The 26,275-nt window shown below is 31.5% G+C and overlaps 1 protein-coding gene across 1 annotated transcript in view; it reads left to right on the plus strand.

Annotated features, from left to right (window-relative positions):
- The first annotated feature begins 218 nt into the window (after positions 1 to 218).
- Positions 219 to 26,275, plus strand: part of LOC117172605 (paired box protein Pax-6-like) — a 125,377-nt gene continuing 99,320 nt past the window's right edge. Inside the window, exon 1 of the mRNA XM_033360696.1 lies at positions 219 to 318. Coding sequence (XP_033216587.1) covers positions 306 to 318 — 13 coding nt within the window. The 5' untranslated portion in view covers positions 219 to 305. The remainder of the gene's footprint in view (positions 319 to 26,275) is intronic.

Below are 26,275 nucleotides of genomic sequence, written 5' to 3' on the forward strand. Positions count from 1 at the left end.
GAGCCTCTGGAAAAAATAGTATGTGGGGTGCATTTTCACACCAGGTACTGAAAATTAATTAATTGACAAGAAAAAAAAGCTGGAGAGGGAGGGGGGGATTCGATCCCTCGAGTATATAATTCGAGGTTGTAAACGAAAAATAGTGTTTTTTGAGGTTTAAATTATGCTAATAAATGGTTTGAAATTTTTTTCAGAGACGAAAAGTGTAGAAAGGCCCGAAGATTCTGCCGTCGCAGCAACTTGGCGCTGCGGTCGCTCCATGGCCGGGCGCCACCGGCCTTTTGGCCTCAGTCACCGCGGACGATATGGCACACAAAGGTAAATTAAAATTTTATTGATAAAAAATGATAGAATACGTCCATCTCTGGACGTCTTTCTTGAAAAACTCACAGAAAAGTTATACAAACCCTCACGGGAGTTTTTCATGGAAACATTTGGCGGCAAATTCAAATTGCTTGTATTCTTTATATTTTTTTTCTAATCAAAATAATGAAATATCAGGATTTTTATTGGTCAACAAACACATAAATTATTTAAAAAATCACTTATAATGACAGTTTTTATTTTCTTTAGAAATTCAACTCCTTGAAAATAGGTCAGAAACCATTTTTAACTAAGTATGTGTTCATAAAAAATCTTTTTCCTATTATTTCATTCTTCTGATCTGGAAAGAACTTGAATAAAAATTTTTTTATATATAATCAAACAATATTTTAATAGCAGTATTTAAAAATAAGAGAAGTTTAATTCTCAATTTCATATATTTAAAAATATTTGAAGGTGATTACTAAAAAGTTTCAGAAAGACCTTGCGAAATAATTTTTTTTTTACATGGATTTAGTGATAATTTAACAAATATTCTTTTAGAGTACAAAAACTAAGGGAAATTTTAAATAAGAATAATATTTAAGGATGGTTTTTAAAATTATAAAATTAATATTAAGATTGCTTCACAAAATTGAAGAAAATAGCAACATTACGTTGTTAAATATATATAAAATTTGTAAAGAAAATCTATAAGTTGTTTGCAATCGTAGTTCAACATGTAATTGTTTCTTTAAAATGAGTTGTTTGACGTTTTTTGGATTTTTTTTTCGCTTTCACTAGGAATTGTAATTTAGTTGTTCCTAAAATTTATTCATACTTAAAATTGATATCAGAAGCGAAAGAAAAAATACGAAATTTAAAAAAATTCATTTAAAAATAACAGTTAAATAATGAACTATCTTTTCAAACAATTAGATTGTCTTTCAAATTTTATTATATTGAGAAACGCGGATATTTTCCTCAATTTTAGAATTAATTTTTAAAATCCTTTAAATACATTAGCATGACTGAATATTCCAAGATCCTGCACTGGTCTGTATGAGAGAATGACAAAATTTAATTGGTTAATATTGTACTGAAAAAAACCTTTAATATTGAATCTTCCCAATTTTATTACACAGAAAATTTTCAGAAGAGATTAAAATATAATACAATTTCGAGCAATAAAAATAAAGAAATTTTCCGCATTTTCAATATTTGAAAAATATTTTCCTCGATTTAAAAAAAAAAATCACTGTAGTTTTAGATATCTCAAGCTCCCTGCAACGTTAGGGTTAAATTAGAAATACATCTTCTAATCAGAGAGAAAATAAAATCATAAAACTGTAAATAACTATTATTAAATAACAAATTTTAACATAAAGTATTTTTTTCTAAATTTGTTCTTCACTTTTTTCCCAAATTGAATACAATCAATAATGAGGATATTTCCCCTAACTTTATGAATCATTTTTAACAATGCTCATTTTTGAACTTGAGCAAATTTGTAGTTTTTTTAGAATGATGCTCTGGAATCAAAGAAGTAATTAATTTTGTATGATAGTACCAAAAAATGTGTTATAAACTATTTTTAAATAACAAATGTAGGTTTTTAAAATTAATGAGTTTAAGGAAAAATTTTTATAAAAATTATGCGAGTAAAAAATAAATGTGTCAAATTATTTTTTCATTTTTTGTGCTTACTACGTTCACATGGATAGAAATATGGTGTTTAGAATTTGAGAGATAAAATAAAAAGCACTGAAGACCGTTTGTATACCTATTCTACCTATATTTAAATGTGTAAAAGTGATATATCATTGTGTGGCCATGGCGAACACCAAATAAAATGTCATAACCAAACTTGGTCAAATTTTTTCTACTTTATCAACGTTTAAAGTTTCTTTTTTTTCTCTTCAAGAATTTGCTAAAAATGCTCCAAAAATAATTACAGATTACGTGTGTTCAGATATTTATTTTTTGGTTTTCAAGGAATGTGCAAATGTTATTGTTTATATTAATTTATTAGAACGTTTAGATAATTTAGTCCAAAATTTGTGCCAGTGCTCAACATACGTGAATCAATAAAACTGAATTGCATTAAACTAAACATTAACTGCAAAGTGCTACAACTCGAGTGGTAATATCCTATTTTATCAATTTATAAAAAAAACTTTCTTTGAAATTATAAACATAGTGATTCATAAAAACGTCCTTTAGTGTTTTTTATTTAATTTTTCAAATTCTAAACACGATATCTCAATCCGTGTGAAAAAAATGAAAATAATTTTACACATTAATTTTTTACTCGGATAATTTCTTTCAAAATTATTGCTCAAACTACGTGTATACAAACGGAATTTATTGTCTTATTTCCTATATTTCAAACCTTGAGAGCGATATACAATTGCCTTTGGAATTGGTGAACACAAAAAAAAAATTTCTTAACCGAGGACTGGTTAGGTCACGTGGTCACCGTGGAACATGCCCTTAAGAACGTCAATAACATCGTCCCAGTGAAAAACAAATCTTCTCAATTTATCACGGCAGCTTTGCATGCTCATAATTCGCACAGTCCAATCCTTATCCTCGAACGATACTTTTTTTTAATTATTAAAATTCCTCGAGAAATCATCTTGAAGTTCAGAAACTCCTTTAAAAACATTTCCGAGATTTTACTCTTGACTTGTTAGAGTCAATAAAAATGTGACATTATTGACGAATATGGATTATTCCTGGGTTATAGAAACTGAATTCCGACGGAAATGTCCGATGGGTGAAGGAAGGGTGAGCAAGAGGGAAGGGAGGTTCAGCGAATGGCTAAGGCGTTTAACCCCATTAGTCCTGAATGGAACTCCTCCTTTCTCACCCTCTCTATCAAAGTCTCTCCTTCTTCTCTCTCTTGATACCGAAAAGCAAAGAGAGGGTGAGTAGTCGACGTCTCAAGGCTTTCTAAAAACGGGGACCGTCCAGAGTCTTTGCCTGAAACTAGCTGCTCACTTCACGTATTGATTTCCATTCTCTTACTTTCAAGAATCGCCTTTTCTGCACCTTCTTCAGATCATCCTCAAGATGAAAAAACGTCCAGATCAATCTACCGGTTACCAACAATATTTCAATATTTCCTCGTAAATGCAGCTATAAACATTTCAACTGCCCAAATTCTATCATACGCAACATTCCTCATTCCTTTGATCTCTAAGTCTCTACTCTATTATAAAATTCTTGGATTTGGAGAAGATGCGCTAGTAACTGACTTTGATGACCAAATGTCAAACATCATCAACGTTCCATCATGTCATATTTTTCATCTATTATTATCTCTCATGCATAATTCTTTATGCGTCATTCCTCGTCAGGTTAATAAAAAAAAAGTTTTTCTTTGAATTTCAAAACACTGTCAATATTGAAACCACCCAAATTCTACTAGAGGGTATTCAAGTTGATTCCGACTTTACTTTCGTAATCGACTCACGTAGCGCGAATCGCATTTTTCCACCATTCGCATCACCAATCTTTGATCATGTCTTATTTATCATAATCTTATCCCTTATGCATCATATTCTTTATGCGTCAATCCTCATGGTTCAGTTTTTATCCCTTAAATCTCAAAGTCTTTAGTATAATTAACTTCTACGATTGAACGAAGATGACATTGCCAAACATTGTTTCATCAGGTCTTATTTTTCATCTATTATCCATTATGCACCTTTCCTCATCAGGGTATTCCAAAAAAAAGGCTTTTCTTAAAAAGTCAAAACAGTATCAATATTTACACCAAAATTCTACAAAAGTTAATTCAAGTTGATTTCGACTTCATTTCCGTAATCGACACACGTAGCGTGGCTAGCATTTTTCCAGGCTTTTTTCCTCGACATTAGCCCACTTTCCTTTTCGAAGCTACATAATGGTATCGCTCGGGGCAGAACTACTCACCAATCCCCAGGAAAGTTCATCGGATCTGTGGGAGGCGATGGACCAAAGAAGGTAACCGAGGAATCCACAAGTGAGTAAACATTCGTGAGATGAAGGAGAGTGAGAAAGCGAAAAAGAAAGAGCCGGAGGATGTTCTGTGGATATCATTGCATGGAGCCAGGACGCTTGAAAATCCGAGAGTTATCTGACCGAGTGCAGCCCAGTGGGGTGTATAGCGTTAAGTTGGTGTTAGCTCATCGGATCGCCTCGATGGAGCGACAGACGCGCTTACCCCAGAACCCGAAGAGTTTGATCGATCGCACGTATAAATTGCGTTTCCGACTTTTTCTCCGCCATTTCACCAGATTTGCACTCAACTTTTTACCATTTCGAGACTACAGTTCTGTCGAGGTCATTGTCAGCGAAACCAGCTGATGTGGATTCAGGCTTCGAGTTTTTTAGTATCATCATAAGCTTCCAGAATTTTGAGAAGATGTTAGTAACTGACTATGGTGATTCGACAGTAACTAGCTTTGACGTCCCAATATCAAACATTAGCAACATTCCTCATGCATCAATCATCATGGAACATTCCTCATTCCTGAATTCGCAAAGTTCCTACTATTATAAACTTCTAGGATTTAGAGAAGATTCGCTAGCGATTACTTTGGTGATCCAACGTTAAGCATCATCAATGTTTTATCATGTCTAACATCTTATTTATTATCCAGCATTCTTTATTCCTCATTAGGGTTAAATTATTTTGCAGTTTTTACCTTAAAATTTTTTTAAGCAGCACTTGGAATCATTTAATTAATCCACATGCAACAATTCTTATTCCTCAGTTTTCAAACTTCATCCCTAATTCCTCCTTCCCATCAGAGAAACAATATTATTCCATTTCTGGACCCGACTTTCCTGTCTCTGAACCCAAAGCTTCAACTGTTATTAAACGAAGAAATCAGGCACCCTCGCGAACAGTCAGCTGTCAGCGGGTCGTATCAACCCCAGTTTCCGACACCCCCTTTTTCCATCTTCTTCTCGCGGAGGACACTGAGGAGCGACAAAATAAGAATAAGAAGCGATCGCTATGGCCAGAATCTGTGGAGCAGTACGACAACGAAAAAAGGGGGTGGTATGGTTGGATGAGATGCCAAGGGGGTGAGGGTTGGAAGGGTGGGAAACTCAGGGGGATCTTGGAGAGCATTGATCGTTTCTGAATTCCAAGTAGATGGCAACCTCAAACGATTCTTCGCCCCTTCGAACTATTGCCATCACAGGCAACCATTGCACCAACCTTACCCCTAAACGGTTAAAATTTAAAATTTTAGCTCAGTTGTGTCGATTATATAGTTTTCGACAGGAGAACTAATTTTTACTCATCTGATAACCAATTCCACTTTCAAAATTCCGCCCTAGAGTCTAATTTTCGACAATCTTTAAAGCGATAGTATAAAAGGAGGGGGATTGCAAAAAATACGGCCATCCTTCAAAGCTTGTAAAAAAGGTAACTCTTCCTTTGATCCGATCTCTGCCGCCACCTTTCGCGCCACTTTGTAGAATATAGGTACAGTTATTTCCCTTCCAATTTTCCAAGATGTCTCAACCACTCTGATTCAATTAATTCATAAATATGCCGCTTCTTCAACACATCCTACGCACCAAACATTTCCTTTTGAAGAAAGGGTTGATGTTAAGAAACCAAAAGATCAAAGATCCTTTCAAGTCCTTATTCAAAACCACTCACTCAGAACTTACCGAAGCTTCTGCTTTTAGAGTTAGTATCCAAATTAACGAAATCAGTTACCGTCGAATCCCCTGCATCCCTACAAACAAGAATTCCTTTCCTATTATTGTCTTCCTTTTGCTGAAGAACCAATTTTTTCTTCGGACAGGATTACCCGATAGGGTTTTACGAGACGGACAGAGACTCTACATCTTGCATCAAGTGTATTCGACTGTGAAATTCCCTCTTCAAACAGAGACGGAGCTGGCACATTTCTGTGGGTGGTATAGGGGGTGTCTGATGGCGGGAGTGGGTTTCCAGAAGGTGAGGTACGAATTCAGCAAAAGCGGATACCGTCGAAAGAACCCCCTGTAACCAGCCCACGTACGAAATGGCTCGATAGATAGGAGTAGTAAACCCCGCGCATCCGGTGTTGTATACGTAGACATCCGAAATAAACGTGTGTACCGGCGTTTTTATCCCGCTCGCTGCGACAGAATTCCCGAGTAGTTCCCTTCGTTTCAGAAAATGCAATGGAGGCGACCGTTTGAATTTCAAAGAGGAGTCATTTGAATATCGCTTCTTAAAGCTTGTTGAAAATGCTAGAGTCTCTCAACTTCCTAAATATTATTATCAGTCATATAGGAACACAAGACGAAATAGAAACTTATATGGGAAACAAATCACATCCAGGATTAAAACAGGCTGCAAAATGTCGGTGAGGAAATTAGCGCAAGTGCAGGTCAAAGTAAATTTTTTAACTTACATTTTGTAAAATCGAAGTGCTTTCACTTTAAAAGAAAAACCTTTTTGGACCATCCTCATGCATCCCTTATAAGGAATGCTGCCTTAGGATGAGCCAGCAACACTGGACCTTGCGTCATCGCAGACATTTATAAAAAAATTAGGAATGAGCGATAAAACCCGGTCAAACTGATACCGGCTTCAAAAATTTAGACCTAGATTTAAAGAAATTTCATATCCTTCATGAAGCAAGTTCAATGGCGAAACTAAAACCCTTTGCGCCCGGTTAACGTTCAGCACCGATTAACGGCGCAGGCACACATATATTCCAAATGAGTATTCGATGTCGCTAATCACGTGATTTAGTTGTTTTCTTGTCAGCTTGGCAGACAAGATTATTATGCCGATTATATTATTATGCAACGATCCTGATTCCTCATCTCTCATGTTCTAGTCAACTAGTTGTCCAAAACTCAACACCCGGTGAAACAAATCACATGTAGGATTAGCACCGGCTGTAAAAGCTCGGTGAGACAATTGGCGGAAGCGCGCGTCACTCCTTGCCAGAGTACTCACTATAGCACTGCTCCAAGCGGTTTGGCAGCAGACTCGAGTGTAGGGGCCGCTTTTCATCCACCCTCATAGTTTAGAAGACTCTAAGAGGGTATAAAATGCGGCTGATTCTGCGAAGGGGTTGCTTGAGCTTGTACGTCGACGCACAGGGCGTTGGTAAACAGTCATTTTCTTGATACGCCGCGCCTCTTTCTTCAAAGAGAGACTAGAAAAAAGGGGTTTGGATGATGGGAACTTGGGGGAAAAATGGAAAATGTCGCGTTGTAAATCGCGTCACGAGACGTCGACCCTCTACTCAAGCGCGGGGTGCGAACGCAAAAAAAAGAAGACGTGTCGCCTTTGTTCTATCAGTATAAACTGATATTAAATCTATGACAAGTGCTGATGCAGCGATATGTTTTTTCAGAGTTTCAAATCCCTTTGATAAAAGGAAGACTGGAGCATCTCTAATTCCCTCATGTAATTCGTTCGTATTGATGAAGTTTAAACTATTCTAAGGGGCGAAATTCTTAAAGAAAATAATGTCACCGATGCTAAGCTAATATTTTGACAATCTTCGACGAGTGGGGTTCCGAGGTAGGCTACCCGTGGGTATAGGAGCAACTGTCGACCTAATTTTCCCCTAAACGTTTTTCGAGATTACATCGGTTGCTCTTTGTATGTACCCCGTGACTGGCACACTCGTTCAATGGGATCCGGGAAGCCGGTTTCGATGCAAACTGATACATTCCGGGTTCACCAATGAGGTCGAAGGGAGTCAAACTAATGAATTGGCCTAAATCACAAAACTGTTTCCAAAATTTTATTATAAAAAGAGTAAGGAACAATAACCGTATAGGCGCTAATGAGAAGGTTCTGGTAGAAGCTTTCATTACATTTTCGAAAGCACTCCCATTCCCTCTTCACTTTATCCGTTCGTCCCTCCCCCACAATCGTTTGTTCGTTCCCTGTTGTGTTCGGCCCTTTTTCCAGTTGTTTTTCGCTTCTTCGCTCTGCAGTTTTTTCCATTCCAGCTACGCTTTCAAACATCGCTTCGCCAGGGTGAAAACCTTTTGAAATGGGCCTCTCGAGAGGTCCTCCACTCGAAAACCGTCCTCGCGCTGGAATAATAACGATTCCACCCGCACACCTGCTAAAGGGGTCTTTTCAAAAACATTTCTGAGTTATTGACCCATATTAACAAGGGCGTAGGTCTACCAACGCGACAGTCAAATTCTCTGAAATATTCCAAACAGAGGTCATAAAAAAGACCCGAAAAAATTTCATATAGTCCTTGAAATCTCAAATCTCGCTGGGTATAACAAGAGTTATTAAAAGCCGTTGCGTGAGATTGGGATAACAATGCGATCGACATGTGTTCGTCTCGTAATCCGCGCATAGGGAGAGCCTAATCACGAGTAGAGGGGAGACCGAAAAAACGAGGGAAACGGAAATTCGTTTGGACAAGACTTTGGAATTTCTGTGGCTACATTGCGCACGGGCCCCTTCTCTTTACAGTGGTTATTACGAAAATACGAAAATGCGAAGGGACCCTGACAAAAATAAGAGAAAGAGCGAGAGTGAGGCGCCCAGTCGGGGACACAAGAAGGATGGAGGAATTAATAGACGTACAATCGGCCGCGATCACAAGGTGCGCACCACAATGACATCGACATGGCATTATGGTCTCTCGCCCCGGTACTATTCCCATGGGACGATATGGGGCTTTTGACATAATTAGACTTCGTATCGGAATGATCAGCCTGGGAATACGAGCTCGATTTTGCCAACATTGAATCCCATTTCTGCATTATTTGGTTACTGTTGTTCCGCTATTTGTTCCAACCTAAAGATGGTTCAGTTTTCGCAATCTCTTTAGCATAGCGTAATAGTCAGGAGACCAAATTATTTGTAAGAAATTTGCAACCATTTTTTCCGGACCTAGTTAAGGGGGAGGGTGGACACAAAATTGTAGACAGACCAAATATTGTGTGCCCGAAATTTGCAAGCATTCTTTTCGGACATAGTTGAGGAGATGGTGGAATGCTAAATTGTAGACAGACCAAATTGTGTGCCAGAAATTTGCAATTGTTTTTTCCGGATATAGTTGAGGAGCCGGAGGAACGGTAAATTGTAAAAATATTAAACTGTGACAGAAATTTGTAACCATTTTTTCGGACATAGATGAGGGGAATGGGGAACGCTAAATTGTAAACAGACCACATTGTGTATCAGAAATTTGCAACTATTTTTTTCGGACATAGTTGAGGGGGAGAGGGAACGCTAAATTGTAAATAGACCAATTTGTGTGCCAGAAATTATGACCATACGAGTGGGTTTTGACTAGTTTATTCATGATTCAAATTTACCTTTAAGAAATGCCAATAAGAAACGCGTGGCAGATATTTCAATCAGAAACGAGGAGAACTCCTTTGCTATTCAGCGCACATCTTCTCCCTAAAGAATGTCCGAAGATTCTTCTTTTTCTCCTGTTTTGAAGATATTTTCCCATTTTTTCGTTTTTTTTTAAATTTAAATGCGAAATTAATTTATGTAGACCTCAATAATAAGATCCAACCATTTTCGTTTAAAAGTTAATTTCTTTTGGTTAAGAATCGTACTATTATATTTTTAGTTCGGATTTAATTCTGTTTCGTTAAAAACTCTACCATTTGTTTGACATTGTAGTTAGTTTGTTTAAATTTTTTCTGAAAATTTTACTTTCTTGGTAAAAAAATCTAATGTATCTTATTGAAAATTCGTCTTGTTTGAAGACGAATTAATTTTTTTCGGTGAAGATTCATAATTTAAGTTGAAAATTCACCTCTTTGGTGGGAAATTTACCTATTTGATAAAAATAAATTTTTTTAACTAAAAATTAAACTACTCCTTTTTTGGGCTTAAATTTGATATTTTAAATTGAAAATTGATCTTTCGTTAAAAATTTGGCTTTTTGGTAGAATATTAATTTTATTGGTGGTAAAATAAACCTTTTGTTTGAAAAAAATTAATTTTTGAGTTGAAAATAAAACTTCTTTGTTGACAATTCATTCTATTCAGTTGAGGATTCAACTATTTTGTTAAAAATTCTTCTTTTTCAAAGAATATAACTGATTAAAGATTCTTTTTTTGTATTGTTTTTAAAGGAATTTTGTAATCTACAAATCTAACTATTCCACTTTTGGTCGAAAAATTATCTTTTTTGGTTCGACGTTTGATTATTTTGTGAAAAATTCAACTTTATAGTTTAAAATTCAATCATTTTAATGACAAGTTGTCCTATCTGGTTAAAAATTCAACTGTTTTATCAAATATCTATTTTTTCACAGAAAATTCGTCCTTTTGATTTAATATTCAATTAATTATATATTATAATTTCAATATATATATATATATATATTTATATGTGTGTACACATATTTAAATTGTTTATTGTAAAAAAGTCATCTTTCTGTTTGAAAATTTGACTGTTTGGTTGAAAAATCATTTTTATACTTTGAAAATTAAACTGTTTGGTTGCAAATTCAACTATTTTGTTAGAAATTTAATTCTTTGTTGATGAAAATTCAACTACTATATCGAAGTTATATTTTTTGTTGAAAATTAAATTCTTTCTTAAAAATCCATCCTTTTTCACTCAAAATTCTTTTTTTTTCTGAAAATCGACTTTTTTGTTTAAAATTCAACTGTGCTACAAAAAAATCATCTTTTTGGCTCTAAAAATGTATTGTTTGGTTAAAGGTTTAACTATTTTGTAGAAAATTGGTCTCTTTTGTTTGAAAGTTCAACTATTTGTTTGTTAAAACAACTTGTTTGTTAAAAATTAAATTTTTCGGTTGAAAATGCGTTTTTTGGTTTGAAAGTTCATCTCTTTTGGTAGAAAATTTGTTGTTGTTGAAAATGGAACTATTTTATAAAAAAATTTTAGTACATTTCGATTCATTTGAATATTTTTCATAATTTTTGATTTGCCACCGAAGTTCATATTATACCAGAAATCCAAAAAATTCAGAATAAACATGAAATTAGTAACGTATAATATGGATGGTCTCTTATACGCAGTAACGTGTTCGGAAATTCAGAGACATCTTGATTGCGTTAATTTCTGCGCAGTAACATCCCTAATGTGCGAGTTTCTGCACACTAACATCCCCAATGTGCAAATTAATACACACGAACATCCCTAGTTTGCTATTTGCTACATACTAAAATCCCTAGTGTAATATTTTCTACACACTAACATCCCTAATGTGCTATTTGATTCGCAATAACATCCCTAATGTACTATTCACTGCACACTGACGTTCCTAATGTGCAAATTGCTACACACTAACATCCCTATTATGTAAGTTATTGAACACTAACATTCACGGAAAAAATTTTGTTAGTTGGTCCAACTATTTAGTTTGTAAGATATGGTACTCCTATTTTATTAGTTGGGGAAACTATTTAATTAGTTGCTGGTACTAACTGAATAGTCACTGCAACTAATGAAATTGTTGTCCCCACTAATAAATTATCAGTATCAATTAATAAAATAGCAGTGCGATATCTTACTAACTAAATAGTTCGCTCAACTAACCATTTTTTTCAGTGTTCCTATTGTGCTATTTTCTGCAAACTAACATCCCTAATGCGCTATTTGCTACACACTGACATCCCTAATGTCCTAGTTGATGCAAACTTACATCACTAATGTGCAAATCGCTGCACAATAATATTCTTAATGTGCAAATTGCTGCACATTTACCTGTGCTGCCCACTTATCTGTGACGGCCTGCCGCCCACTTATCCGTCTACCTTATACGATCTGCGTACTCATCCACGCGTACGGTCGGTCGTCGATGTCGATGTGGATATACAGAGAACTCTGGACGGGCCTTTTCCACATAGTGCACCCAGAGAAGCGGCTCTGACAGATCCGTTGGCGCGGAATAACGCGTTTACGAGCTCTTTGTCCGGTTCGGCTTTGGACCTCGACCGCCTCGTGCTGCTGCTGCTGCTGCCAGCTCTCATACCGATCCTGCTGCCGGGGTCTCGTACGAAATACGAATCCTACACTGCAGAACCTGCTGCTGCCGATGCGACTGCCGCTCCCATCGCATCGGCCGCCCGGGGCGCACAGGTTACCTTTCCCAACTAATTGGCTAATGCGACTCCGCAGAGGCACACTATTTTCGCTACCGGGCTTTGCCGTCACAAAGGAATCGCTATTTTGTACAGAACAGTGCGATTGTGGATGACGATAAACGCTCGGCCTTTGAGTGTTATTGGATGTACTAAGTATCTTGCAAACCAGCTTTGGGTTAGAAACACCTTATCCTTCGTCTCTAAATACGATCCTCTCCAAAGACTAATCGGGGGTTCAAAATACAGATTACAAATCTGAAGATTTCGGACATCCTGGACTCTCTTAATTATTATTATTGTTATTATATTATTATTAATGTACTGTTGAGTCAAATCCCTTAATCAGTTGATGACAGTATTTGTTGATGATGGTTGCCTTACTTTTATTTTGTCTCGTCACAAAAAAAATTCTAAACTTAAACCGGAAAAAGGTCAGGAATTTTGTTACCCGATCACGGATCGTATAATCAAAGGACTTTTTTGTTGATAGACTCAGAAATACATTTATGATTAATTAAAGACACCTTTTCTTTAACGTGACTTTTTTCATTTAACCAAAAATAACTTTAAAATTAAACCGGAAAAAGGCCAGGAATTTCGTTTCCCGATCACGGAACGGATAATCATAAAAAAAAATTTGTTGACACACTCAGAAAAAAATGTACCTTTAATTAAAGATACCTTTTCTTTAACGTAACTTTTTTCACTTAACCAAAATAACTTTAAAATTAAGAACATCATTTAAAAAATGTTTGTTTGGGTCAAGAGAAATATCTTTGAATTGAAAAACTTTTAATCAAACAGAGAAATATTTAAGTTTTAAAATAAAAAATATAAAAACCTGTAATTATGATTTGGAACAGGAAATTTTGAAAGATATGTCTGTAATTCTGAATTTGAAAAGGATATTTTTCAAAAGAATAATTATATAGCTCTGACGTTGAACAGGGCATTTTGGAAAATAATTATAATTTTAAGTTGGTCCAGGGAAATTTCTAAAAAGAAATTTAAAAAGAAAAATTAAGTTTATTCTCTAAGCAAAATTTTCTGTTGCCTAAACTAATATTTTAAGAGTATGAAAACTGAACTTCAGCGTTTATTTAAACTGTTATTCTTCAGTGTATAAATTATAAAATTTATTATTATTTATCATAGGCTTCATTATTTCTTGTTACGCGAATTCTTTTTGTTTGAGTAGTCTTCTAATTTATTTTTGGTTGAGAATCTATCCTTTTTAACAAAAATATTATTATTTGGTTGAGAATTTAATTATTTTTATAGAAATTCAACAAAGGTTAAAAATCAAGTATTTATTAGAAAGATAAACTAATTAATTTAAAATTAATTTTTTTTTTTGAAAATTCAACAGCTTGGTTACAAATTTTTTTTTACTTGACTGAAAAATTTAGAAATTGTATTTTATTTTAATGGAAATTCAACAATTTTAATAAAAAGCTATCCTTTTTAAGTGAAAATTTAACAGTTTTATTGAAATTAATCTTTTTGGGTTGACAAATCAAGTATTCGTTAGAAGAGTAAACTAATTTATTAAAAATTAACTTTTTTTGTTAAAAATTTAACAACTTGGTTGAAATTTTTTTTCTTCCTTGACTGAAAAATGTAGAAGTTTGATTTTTTTAAAAATAAAAATGTAACGTTTGATTGAAAATTGAATACTATTTTGATGGAAATTCCACAATTTTATTAAAAACTTATGCTTTTTAGTTGAAAATTCAACGGTTTTATTGACAATTCGTCTTTTTTGGATTACAAATTTAACTGTTCTGGCAGATTATTCAACTATTGGTGGAAACAAATTGGCGTAGGCTTCGACTATTTTATCGATAATTCAGCATTTTAAGTTGAATTCAGTTGATTTTTATTTAAATATAAAATGTTCTTTTGTAGAAATATAAACTATTACATTTTTGTTAAATTAATTTTTTGGTCGACAATTTAATCATGTTTAGCTAATTTTTTAAAATCTTTTTTCTTCGAAGATTCATCATTTTAAACAAAAATTTATCTCTTCCGTTGAAAATGTAACTATTTCATTTTTGGTCAAAAGTTAATCTTTTTAAATTGAAAAATCCACTTGGTTAGAACTTGACCTACTTTTTTTAAAATCATTTCTTTAGTTAAAGATTCATCTCGTTGTCTGAAAACTGAACTATTTTCTTGAAAATTAGTTTTTTTGTGTGTTGAAAATGTACTTTTTTAACTGGAAATTCAACTGTTCCAGTTTTCGTATTTGATATTTTTAGTGTAAATTCGTCTTTTTGGTTTGTAAGTTTATCTCTTTTGGTCGAAAATTCACCTTTTTTGGTTGAAAATGCAACTGCTTGATTAAAATTAATTAGTTTTGGTTGATGATTTAACTAATTTGTTAAAGATTTGTTCTTGTTTTCTTGAAATTTAATTTTTTAACTGAAAATCTAACTTTAGATTTTTCATTGCAAAGTATTCTTTTTAGAACATTAAATTAATTGAAAAGAACAACGCGGAGCACTAGTCGAAATTTCAATGCGAATAATGGCTAATATAATTGATGTCATCTAAAAATTCGAGTGAATACGAATTATGATGATCGACTTTTAGGTAACTAAATTTTCGGTGAATTGTGACTTTGAGAACGTTAATGCACCTCGGGGACCGAATGTCCCAATGAGATCCAAAACCGTCTCAATTAAAGGCCATATATGCCTTGATCTCGATGACGATCGTCCTACTTTTTTGTCCTTTCACCGAAGAGTTGTACCACTCTAAAAGCTTGAAATGATTCGAAAAATTGTGACCTCTTGATATCTGCATCTGTCCTAAAGAAAAGCAAAAGCAGCTCCTGAACGATCGTGAAAAAACGGTTTTCAATCCTCTGTCAGCAGAACTAGTCATCAATGGGTCTGCCATTAATAACGCTAATAACTGTCGGCTGTCGAAAGATTTTCCGAAAAAGCGACGAGGGTCTTGGGGTCGAAAAAATGGGCGAGGCGCGGTCAAAGCCACGCGGCAGATTGGCTACAAACAGCAACAAATACTCGAAGGTATTGTGTCTCATGACAGTCAAACGTCGGGGTGCTTGGGAGAATATCAGGGATCCTCATTTTCAAAACATGTCCACAACAATGAGGCTATTATGATTATTGTTGCTCTCCTTGTATTCTCACGAGAGCCTAGTTTTCTGCTCTTTATCCTCCTCTCATTCACAAAACCCTCTCTCTCTCTTTTTTTCTATCTGTCTCTTTTCCTCTCAAGTTTTACCTGACCGGTCATTCCGACAACTGACCCTCGTCATGTCATCCACAGTGTCTCAATATACTCTCCTAAAGAGAGAGAAGAGGGACGCTCTAAATTGAAAAACCAGGTTTTCATCCAAATAACAGATGGTGCGTAACAAAATATAACATTTCACAATTAGATCTTCAAAATTAGCGATATATTCAAGTCCAGGAACATTTTATAAACTCCTTTTTGCTTTAAGTCTGATTTTTATAAGATTGGTGGATACACGGAAAAAAGTTGAGCTATAGAACCAAAGTTCCTTATAGCAGCTCAACGTATAGCTGAAAGGAATGGAGAAAGATCCCTGTATTAGCCAAAGTAGCCCCATAACATCATGGTAGCATCGAAATAGACTGAGCAAAAGCCTAATCGAGATCAGTAAAGTACGCATCAATGTTAATATTAAATAGAATTTGTGTCGAGTAATAATAATTCTACTATTGATGTTACTTTTGAAAAGTAACTCACCCATAGCTGGTAAGAGGTGACGTGAGGTATTCCTTTGGTTGGGACGAATTCGCCGCTTCTCTGTTATATTCAAAGGCGACTGAATTTACAAGGAACTACCTACCCTTCAGCAGACAACTTGTCGCCAGGTCTGCATCTGGGCAGTCTCATAAATTACATATACGACAAGCTATAGAGTATAGACAGCTAAATGTCCCTGCGAAGAAAAAAAAATGTCGAGGAGTTCATACGATGAGTTACGATGGATACATGAGGGGAAGCGATTTTCGATTCTTCAATTCGACCCGGTATGCCTCTTATTCGTTCGTTATTCAGGTAGCTTTTTATCATTGACATACTGCCGCTGGTGAAGAACTGAAGACTCAGTTTGTTGACATTGTCGAATGTCTCTCAATTTTTCTTCCCTTTCTTGCTCTTTTTCATTCAAAGACGAAGCTTGTTTGTAGTATATGGGCCGCCAGCAAACTTCAGTAAATAATCTCTTGATGTTTGTCAATCTGCACAAGATCACTAGGTGTTCAATCATTTCCATCAGTTTTTTATCGTGAGTTGTCAATCAAGAAGATGTTTAGGTGTTGAACAAAATATAAATATCAGGAGAGATGTTTATTCAAAACAATCGAAATTCCATTTATTTGTATTTGTATTCATTGCCGAAAAGTCCCTGGGGCTAATTAGCCCTTTAAGGAGCAGGATAATTCATGGTCATGCTCGCCAATAAACTTCAACCAACAATCCCTTGATGTTTGACAATATTCAGAAGGTCACTATGTGTTCAAAGATCACTTTTAGTTTTCTTATCTTAAGTTGTCAATCAAGAAGATGTTAGTGTTAACCAGGGTGTAAATATTATCAGAGAATTTGGTTCAAACAATAAAAAATGGATTGATTACTGGTCGGATGAAAACGAGATGAAAAGTAATTCAAGTAGGTTTTGTGGTGTCGACCAGGCTGCAAATATCAGTAGAGATGTTGGTTTAAAATAATCAAAATTATATTTATTTGCATTTGTATCTATCGCAGAAAAGCATATTTAGTTCTAAATATTCGTTTAAGGAGCAGGATAATAAGTGGTAATGCATGACCGCCAGTGAACTTCAACAAACAATCCCCTGATGTTTGACAATCTTCAGAAGATCACCAGGTGTTCCATAATAACTATCAGTTTTCTTATCTTTAAATTATCAATCAAAAAAATTTTGAGGTGTTGACCAGGGTGCAAATATCGCTAGTGATGTTGGTTGAAAACAATCGAAATTTCATTTATTTGTATTTGTATATATTGCAAAAAAATCCCTAGAGCAAACTAACTCTTTAAGGAAGGAGATAATTCATGGTAATGCCCGCCAATAAATTTCAACAAACAATCCCTTGATGTTTAAGAATTTTCAGAAGATCCCCATGTGTACAATCATGATTATCAGTTTTCTTAGTCAGTTTTTTAACAGTTTCTTATCTTCAATTATCAATCAAGAAGATGTTGAGATGTTGATCAGATTGCAAATATTATCAGATTTTTTGGTTCAAACAATCAAAATTGTATTGATTACTGGTCAGTTATCAACATGATTTTGATTTTTATTCCACCAACTACTTGAGATGTCAACTGTTATCGACTGTGAATAATTAAAATAATTTCTCTGAAGATTGAACTTTTAGTCCAGTTTTCATTCTATTGAGACAACTTGTTCATTCCTCTGTGACATTTACTTGGAAGCCACTCGAGGCAAGTGGGCATCTTTGAATCGGGTTTTCCCCTGTTCAGCAGCTTCGCACTGAACAGAATAGCCGAGGGTTTCATTCGTTTCGCCGGAAGCACTTCTGAAGGGACGATTGAGACGCTAACTTTGGGATTTGCTCTGAATAAGGTGAACAGTTACATCCACTCTGAAAAGCTGTTTGTATCATTCCGACACAACTAATCATGAACTGATGATTTTGTTTGTCTCAAGTGTTTTTTGACCTTTGAGACTTATCAAATGGAAAGACGTCAATCGACTTGGCGTGTCTCTTTATCGATTACTATACATGATAGAAAAGGGAACACCCCGCATATCATGGTAGAAAAAGAAGAATCAGAGAGAAGGGGGATGATAAATGTGCCTGCTCAGCTATCGCGTCAGCGAGGCTCTGTCGCTCGTTTGTAAACGAGCATTCCTTTTTTCCGTTACCAGAAGCGTCCTCGCGATGTTGCGAATTTTTTTTCAAGGCGATAGATAAGAAAGACAGTGAAAAGAAGTTTAAGATAAAAAGCCAATTGAAAAAAAGTTCTTTTAGGTGGTGAGCAGTAACTGGTTTCTCATTCCTTTAACTATTTACTACAACTTGTAAATAACCTTCAGTTAATAGTGTCACGTGACCAACAAAATGGTGTCCACCATCTCGAACAGCTGATCCCACCTCAAATACAATATCGTACAGATTTTCTACAATTTTTCACTTAAAGAAAAAGAGAAAATTGTTCATAATAATTTGTTGTTGATAGGATTTTATCCTCCCTTTGTGAATGAGTTAAGAATTGAGGATAGGGACTAATGAAGTCTTGAAAAATGAGAGGAGCGGGGTGCTGATACGAAATACAAACGTTACAATATCAAAACACGAGTCGAGCAGAATGCCCACTTGAACGCACCCCTCCGTACCGCAGCAATTCGTAGCCATATATTAAATACATAAACGAGCCAGAGCACGTTTGTGTGAGGCCTTAGGTGCTCCACCCCACGTGTGTATTCCCTTAGAGTATTTATGATCCGCATTTTCGCAACAATGCCGACATATGAGTACCCAGCATTATTATTTGTACATGATATTATTACTAGTTAGCTGTCGCATTCAGTCGACAATTCTTTCACCTCCTTTAGCCTTTTGACTGCTCTTTTCGTCACCCAAGGGAGAAAAGGGGCAGAAAAGGGAATGCAATGAGTTAATTACATTACGTCCTTTTTAATCAGGTTTAATTAACTTTATGAATGTCTTTAGTCAGCAGTGATACAAAAAATAACTATTTTTTACTAGTTACTTTTTTTTGTTTGTTAATGATAGTAGTAATAAAGGTACTTTTGTAAAAAAGTAACGAAAATTTGTTAGTAACAGTAACTAAAAAATCTTTGTTTTTTTAGTTACTTTCGCAGTATACAGGCCTTTTATTGTAGTAATTAATAAATTTGACTTATTTTTACGGAACTTAAGAACAATTATTGCTATTAACAATAACCAAAAAATACAATATCTAATTTAATAAAGAAAGTGCCTGAGAAAGTGCCTTATTTAAACCGAAAATGTGACTAAAACTTTCTTTTTTAATTCAAAAGAATTCGAAAAAAATTGTAAGAATTCCTGGTAAATTTGTACGATTTTCGGATAAATTAGAAAATTGAAAAAGAAACTAATGAATTAAATCAAACTGAAGTGTATTAAGAGGAATTCGCGGGGAATGCGAAGAAGTCGATGAAATTTATACAAATTCAAGGTAAAATAAACAAAATTAAATTAAATTTACAAAATATATATTCTAATCATCTCATTAAACTTAAAAGGACTTTAGAAGAATTCAAGGAAATTAAAAAAGATTCGATAAAATGCATAAGAATTTAAGGCGATTTTTAAAGTCCTCCGGGAAAATTGAAAGAAACTCTAAATAAATTCAAATAAGCTGAAAAAATTTGAAATCCAGAATATATAATTGATTTTAGTAATATAAGAGTGAATTTAGAAGTAAATAATTTTGTTAACAGGTTTTTTTATTGTTTAAAATTCAATTATTTTGGTAGCAAATTCTATTTTTTCAGTTACAAATTTAAATATTTTATTTTTAGTTGAAAATTTCTCTTTTTGTTTTGTTTAAAATTCACCTAATTGATTGAAAATTGAACTTTTTTTAAATCCACTTTTCTGGTTGACAATTATTGATTCCAGTTGAAAATAGTTCGGTTGAAATTTAAACTATTCTTTTAAAAAATGTTTTTTTTAATTAATTTTTAAGATAAATATTCAACTATGTTATTTTTGGTGAAAATGTTCCTTTCTTTGTGAAAAATTAATATATTTTGTTACACATTTTTTTGTAGAAAGTTAGAATTCTGGCTTGAAAATTCAGTTTTGCTTTAAAATTCAATAATTTTGTTGAAAATTGAACTATTCGGTAGAACATTTATAAATTTGGTTAAAAATGCTTATTTTTTTATATAAATCATTTTTTTATAACTAAAAATTTTAATATTTAATTTTTTAATGTACATTTTTTTATTTAAAAATTTCACTACTTAGTTGAAGATTAACCTAATTTGTTCAAATTTATTTATCTGACTTAAGATTTTTGATTTTAGTTGATAATAGTTTGTTTGAAAATTGAACTATATTTTGTTAAAAATTCTTGTTTTTGTTGTTAAAAATTAATGTTAATTACTGTTGAGTAAAGATTATTGCTTGAAAATTCATAATTTTTGTTGAAAATTGATCTATATTTTTTAACTGAAAATTTTAATATTTCTTTTTTTATTGTAAAATAATGTTTTTATGTAGAAATTCCAACCTTTTGGTTAAAAATTGAACTTTTTGGTGAAAATTAGAACTGCTTTGTTAAAAATTCATTTTATTGATTAAAAATACACTATTTGGCTGAAAACTTACCCTTATTAGTTGAAACTGCAATTACATTGTTGATTATTTTTTCGATAGAAGATTAATCTTTTCAGTTAAAAATTAATTTTTTTTTGTGAAATTTTAATGACGTTATCGCAAATAATCTAATTTATTGAGAATTTAACAATTTTTTAAAATTTATTTTTTGTTTGTTTAGAAAATTCAATTATTTTGTTGAAATTATTTTTTTTCAACAGAAAATTAATCTTCTCAGTTAAAAATTCATGTTTTTCGTAAAATTGCAATGATGTGGTTTAAAATAATCTTATTTGTTGAAAAAATTTTCGTATAAAAACTTAAATTGGCACTACTTTGGTAGAAAATTAGTCTTTTTCAATAGAACATTAGTCTTCCCAGTTGAAAATTCATATTTTTTGTTGAAGACTTAATTGCGTGGTGAAAAATTATATAGTTTGTAGAAAATGCAACAATTTTTGAAAAATATAATTTTTTGTTGCAAATTGAATTGTTCTTTCAGACATTAATTTGTTGGGGTTTAAAATTTAACTGCTCACTAGATTGGTCGAAAATTAAACTATTTGGTTAAAAATGATTTTTTTTTGGTTAAAAATTTATGTCTATTGTTAAAAATTCATCTTTTCTGTAGAAACCTAATTTTTCAGGTTGAATATTAATAATTTTTGGTTGAAAATTTAACTACTTTGTTAAAAATTAATTTTTTGGTTAGACATGCATAATTTTAGTTGAAAATTTATTTATTTGAAATAAAATTGAACTATGTTTTTCAAATTTTTGTTTTTTTTTTTGTTGAAAAAAAAAAAAAGATTTTTTACATCGAACCCCTCGGGTCCGATTAATAATTTCTCCTTCGAATTACCCATTACAACATCTAATTTATCCGCCCTTCCTTTCAAAAAGTCCCAATAAATTTATGGCACGAGTTCGATTTTTGTGTGCCAGTGTCACTTGGCCTATTAGCAAGACATTGTCATTATTCGTGTTTCTCTGGCACTAGACATGAAAATGTTCCAGATTCTAACTTCCTCGATTCGATCATTTTTTTTCAGAAAAGTCAATCAAGCGTGAGTCTTTTGTCGATATTCCATAGATATATACACGTTGGTTGGGGCGATAAATTTTCACCCAAAGAGCACCCCCCACCCCTCAATTCACGCATTGGCCTATGCATCATAACCACCTTTTTCGAAGTGACAATATCTTTTTTTTAAATAGTTTTTTTTTCTGAAATCTATTTTTTTTGCAACTAAGGGTACATTTTTTATTTGAGGCAACTTAAAATTTTATGACTTAGATATTCATTTTTCTTAAATATCTTTGCTGAATTTTCCAAAAATTTTAAACGATATGTAGATTTAAAAAAAAGAAACTTTTTAAGATTTTTTAAAAGGTTTCAAGGGAATTTCAAAATTTTCTTAAAATTCCTTGAAGAATATTAAATGAATTTTTATTTTTAAAACTGAATTTTAAAAGAACAGTGAAAAAGAATTTGAAAATTGTCAAAAAGGAATCTAAAACATTTTAATGATTTCGAACGGCTTCAAAATAATGAAAAAAAGTAAGATTCCTTGGAAAGTTTAAATCGATTTTTTACTCTGAAAAAATTAATTTAAATTTAATAAGATTTCAGAATAATTCGAAAAATTTTCAAATTTGTTGAAACATACTCTGATATATTTAAAAGCAGTTTATTTAAATTTGGAGAATTAAAACAGAATTTTAGGCATTTTAGAAGCTGTTTAAAAGTATAAACACATTTTCAAAAATAATTCCTCATTTGCAAAGATTTCAAATTTTTTTTAACCAAATGTATATTTTTTTAAATAAAATTTTGAAGTTTTATAAGGATTTTATAAGATTTTCAATTATAAAATTCTTTTGTAAGATTTCAAGGAAATTTAGAAATGTTTTCTTATCATAAGAAATTAATTTAAATTAATTGTCAACAAAGAAAATGGGAGATTCTAAAGCAATTTTTTTAATTTTCCATAGATTTTTGAAAATTTCGAGTAAAGAAATTTAAAACTCTTTAAGAATTTTGAGTGGTTAAAAATTTAGAACATTTTTTTCTAAAATTCTTAAGAAAACTAAAAAAAAATTATTGTAAAAATATACTTAAAAGGAATATCTAAAAATATTTTGAAAACTTTAAAAATATTTCCAAAATTGTGCATCCAAGATTTCGAGACAATTTTTTTGTATTTAAAACATTTCCGAAATTGCCCTTTCAGGATTTTAAGGCAATTTTTAAAGTTTTTTTTCAGAATTTATTAAAACTTTTTCGAGTGATTTTAAAAGGCTCTTAGGAGTTTGGAAACAATTTGAAAAATAATTTACAACTTGAAAAGGTTTAAAAAAATTAAAAACAAAACTTGGATTTTAGAAGATTTTAAATTAAAATTTTAAAGCTCTTTAAGGCTTTCGAAATGTTTGAAGGTAATGAATATATTTTCCTGAAATTCCTAAGAATAATTGAAATTTATTTTTTATTTTTTTAAAGTAATTTAAAGAGACCATTTAAAAAGAATTTAATACATTTCTAAAGATTTCCAAAAAATAATAGAACAGAAAATCCCGAAAAATAAAATTCTCGACTGTAAAATTACCGAAAATGAAAATTTTGGAAATAGAATATTCCTAAAATGATAAAAGTTCTAACAATTGAAAAATTAAAATTTTTAAAAATAATAAATCAATAATAAAAGCATCACAAAAAATTACTTTGTTTTTCAGTCATTGATTTATTAATAAACAATTTAGAAATATTACGAAGTGCTACACACGGCCTGTTTTATAATGTAGAAAATAATCTGGAACATTTGAGGGCAACTTTAAAATCTTTGAAAATTAATGCAAAATTTTTGAAATAATTTGAATCAGTTCAAAATATATTAACGAATATTATAATTTTTGAAAAAATTAATAATATTTGTAAACTTTGAAAGACATCCGAAAATTTTCGACATCCGAAATCTTCAAAAATCTTTTTGGATTATGAAATGTAAATATTAAAAACCTTTAACAAATAAATAATTATTTGAAATTTTTATTTTCAATTAAATTTTTCTTCAAATCAAAAAAGTACATGCGTCTTTATTAATAATTAAAAAAAAAATTCTTTAAGAGAGTCTAACCCCCCCCCCCCTAAAATAATTATTATTTTTCATAAAATAATTCCGAGTCATGCAAAGACATTTTATAAAATTGTAAATTAAATTCTTGAGATCTTTTAAATTAAAAATTTTAAGAGTCAAAGAACTCCACCCTATGGTGAAAAAGTGCTGGTAGAGGGCGTGGCACTTTTTCAGGGATCTTTCTGTGGAGAAAAATAAAAATATGTAAGGAGCCACTCGTCCCGGACAGGATCCTTTTCTAATGTCACCGACACAATAAGCCAAAAATTATATACGATGATTTCGCCGACCCCTAAAATTACTCTTCTGCTCTGAAAATTTTCGGTTTCTGGCATTCGATATAAAAATCGAAAGATTTTCAATGGAAGTGATCCTTTCTCTCTCGAGAATAATGGTTCGATGATTTATTGTTGTGTAGGTGAATGAAAATTTCATTCTGAAAGATATTTAAAGCTTTCCCACGGATTATGTAATATAAATTATAAAGTGTATAAATACGCAGTTCTAATTCCATGAAAATTCACTTCAAACATTCTCAAGTCATAACTTTTTAGGATATTTTGTCCTACTTTTTTAAAACTTTTTAAAATCTTTTTCAAATTTTCACTTTTCATAAAACTGAAAATAATTTTATATTCAAGCTTCGGTTAGAACGATATCTAATAAAGTGTTAAAATATTATGCCTTTCGAATTGAAAGATCTAATATTTATTAATATAAAATTTTTTAGTTTTTGGAAGTATCATAAATCAATGAAGGTTTAGAAATTGAACAATTTCTTACGAAAAAACATTGAGAATCAATAATTAAAATTAAAATAATCAATTTGCAACCAAAAATTGAATAGTGAAATTGCAGTTTCAAAACTATATTTTCAACCTCAAAAAAAAAAAGAATTTTTAACCAAAAATTAAATAAATTTTCAGTTAAAAAAATTAATTTTCGAACATTAGCAAACGAATTTTTTACCAAAGAGTTGAGTTTTTCACCAAATTAATATAATTTTTTGTTTTAAAAGACGAATTTTTGACAAAAAAAGTTTAATTTTAAATCCTAAAATATGGATTTTTATTATTTTTTTAAAATCAGCTTTCAACCGAATAGTTGAATTTTAAAATAAAAACAATTAGTTTTTAACCAGAATCGAAATATTTAAATAACCAGCTAAAATAAAATCAACTTTATAAATTTTGAGATATATGTTCTATTTCTAAGTTTTAATGGTAATAATATAACGGATTTCGAATTAAATTCTTTTTAAGATTGATTAAATTCATTTCAAATCGATATCTTAGTAAATTGAATAATTAAAAAAAAAATTTGTTTATATATTAAATTATAAATTATACAATCAAATACTTAAAGCCTTTATATTTCAGCAATTTGAAATTTCAATCTTTAAAAATTAATAAACTTTAAATAGAAACTGATGAAAATTAAAATAATTTTAGTTGACTACATTCATCATAGAATCATTTTTAATTGAAAGGTTTCAAAATTTAACATTTAAAAAATCAAATATTCATAAAATCAAAATATAATTACTTCAACACAATTAAACTATATTTAAATTTAAATACCTTTAAAAATTAATAGTTTTACAAATATATGTTGTTACAAAATAAATAAAATAAATTTTTAAATGTTTGAAACTGTAAAATTGAAATTGAACATGTATGTTAAAATTGTGATTTTTTAAAATCAAATGTAAAGTGTTTAAATAAATTGAATACATTTGAATTCATATCGATCTAAACTAAATTGTTTCTTTCGAAAGAGAAAAATTTAATTGATCCAGTTGAAAAATATCTTGTCAAAAGTCAATAGAAAATCTTCCAAATTGATCTTTTTTGCACAAATGATTTTATTTGAATTTTGATTAATTGATTTTAATTTTTGTAACAAAATTTTAATTTTCTCAAGAATCTTTCGAAAATTTGGCCTATTATCTTGAAACCTTTCAAAATATTTAAAGAGCTTCAAAATGTTATTTTAAAATCTTCCAAAATCTACATTCGATTTTTAATTTTTTTTAATCTTTCCGAATTATAAAATATTTTTGAAATTTTTGTCATACTTCTGAATATCTTTTACAATTATTAAAATTTTCTTAAATTCTGCAAATTTAAATAAAGTGCTTTAAAATCTTCCAGCTTCTTTTTTACAACTTGGTAAATTTATTGAAATTCTTTGAAATGTTTTTAAATATTTTAAAATTATTTTTGAATTTTTTTTAAAACTTCTAAATATCTTTTATGATAATTCAAATTTTTCCTAACATTTATTTAAATTCTGCAAAATTAACAACCTTTTACTTTTCTTACAAAATTTTAAAGTACAATTAGGCACGGCAGTAGTGTAAAAGTTCGCCTTATTTAATTTGTTTAAATAATATAAAAAT

The sequence above is a fragment of the Belonocnema kinseyi genome, chromosome 5 (assembly GCF_010883055.1).
Source record: "Belonocnema kinseyi isolate 2016_QV_RU_SX_M_011 chromosome 5, B_treatae_v1, whole genome shotgun sequence".
Taxonomy (NCBI): Eukaryota; Metazoa; Arthropoda; class Insecta; order Hymenoptera; family Cynipidae; genus Belonocnema; species Belonocnema kinseyi.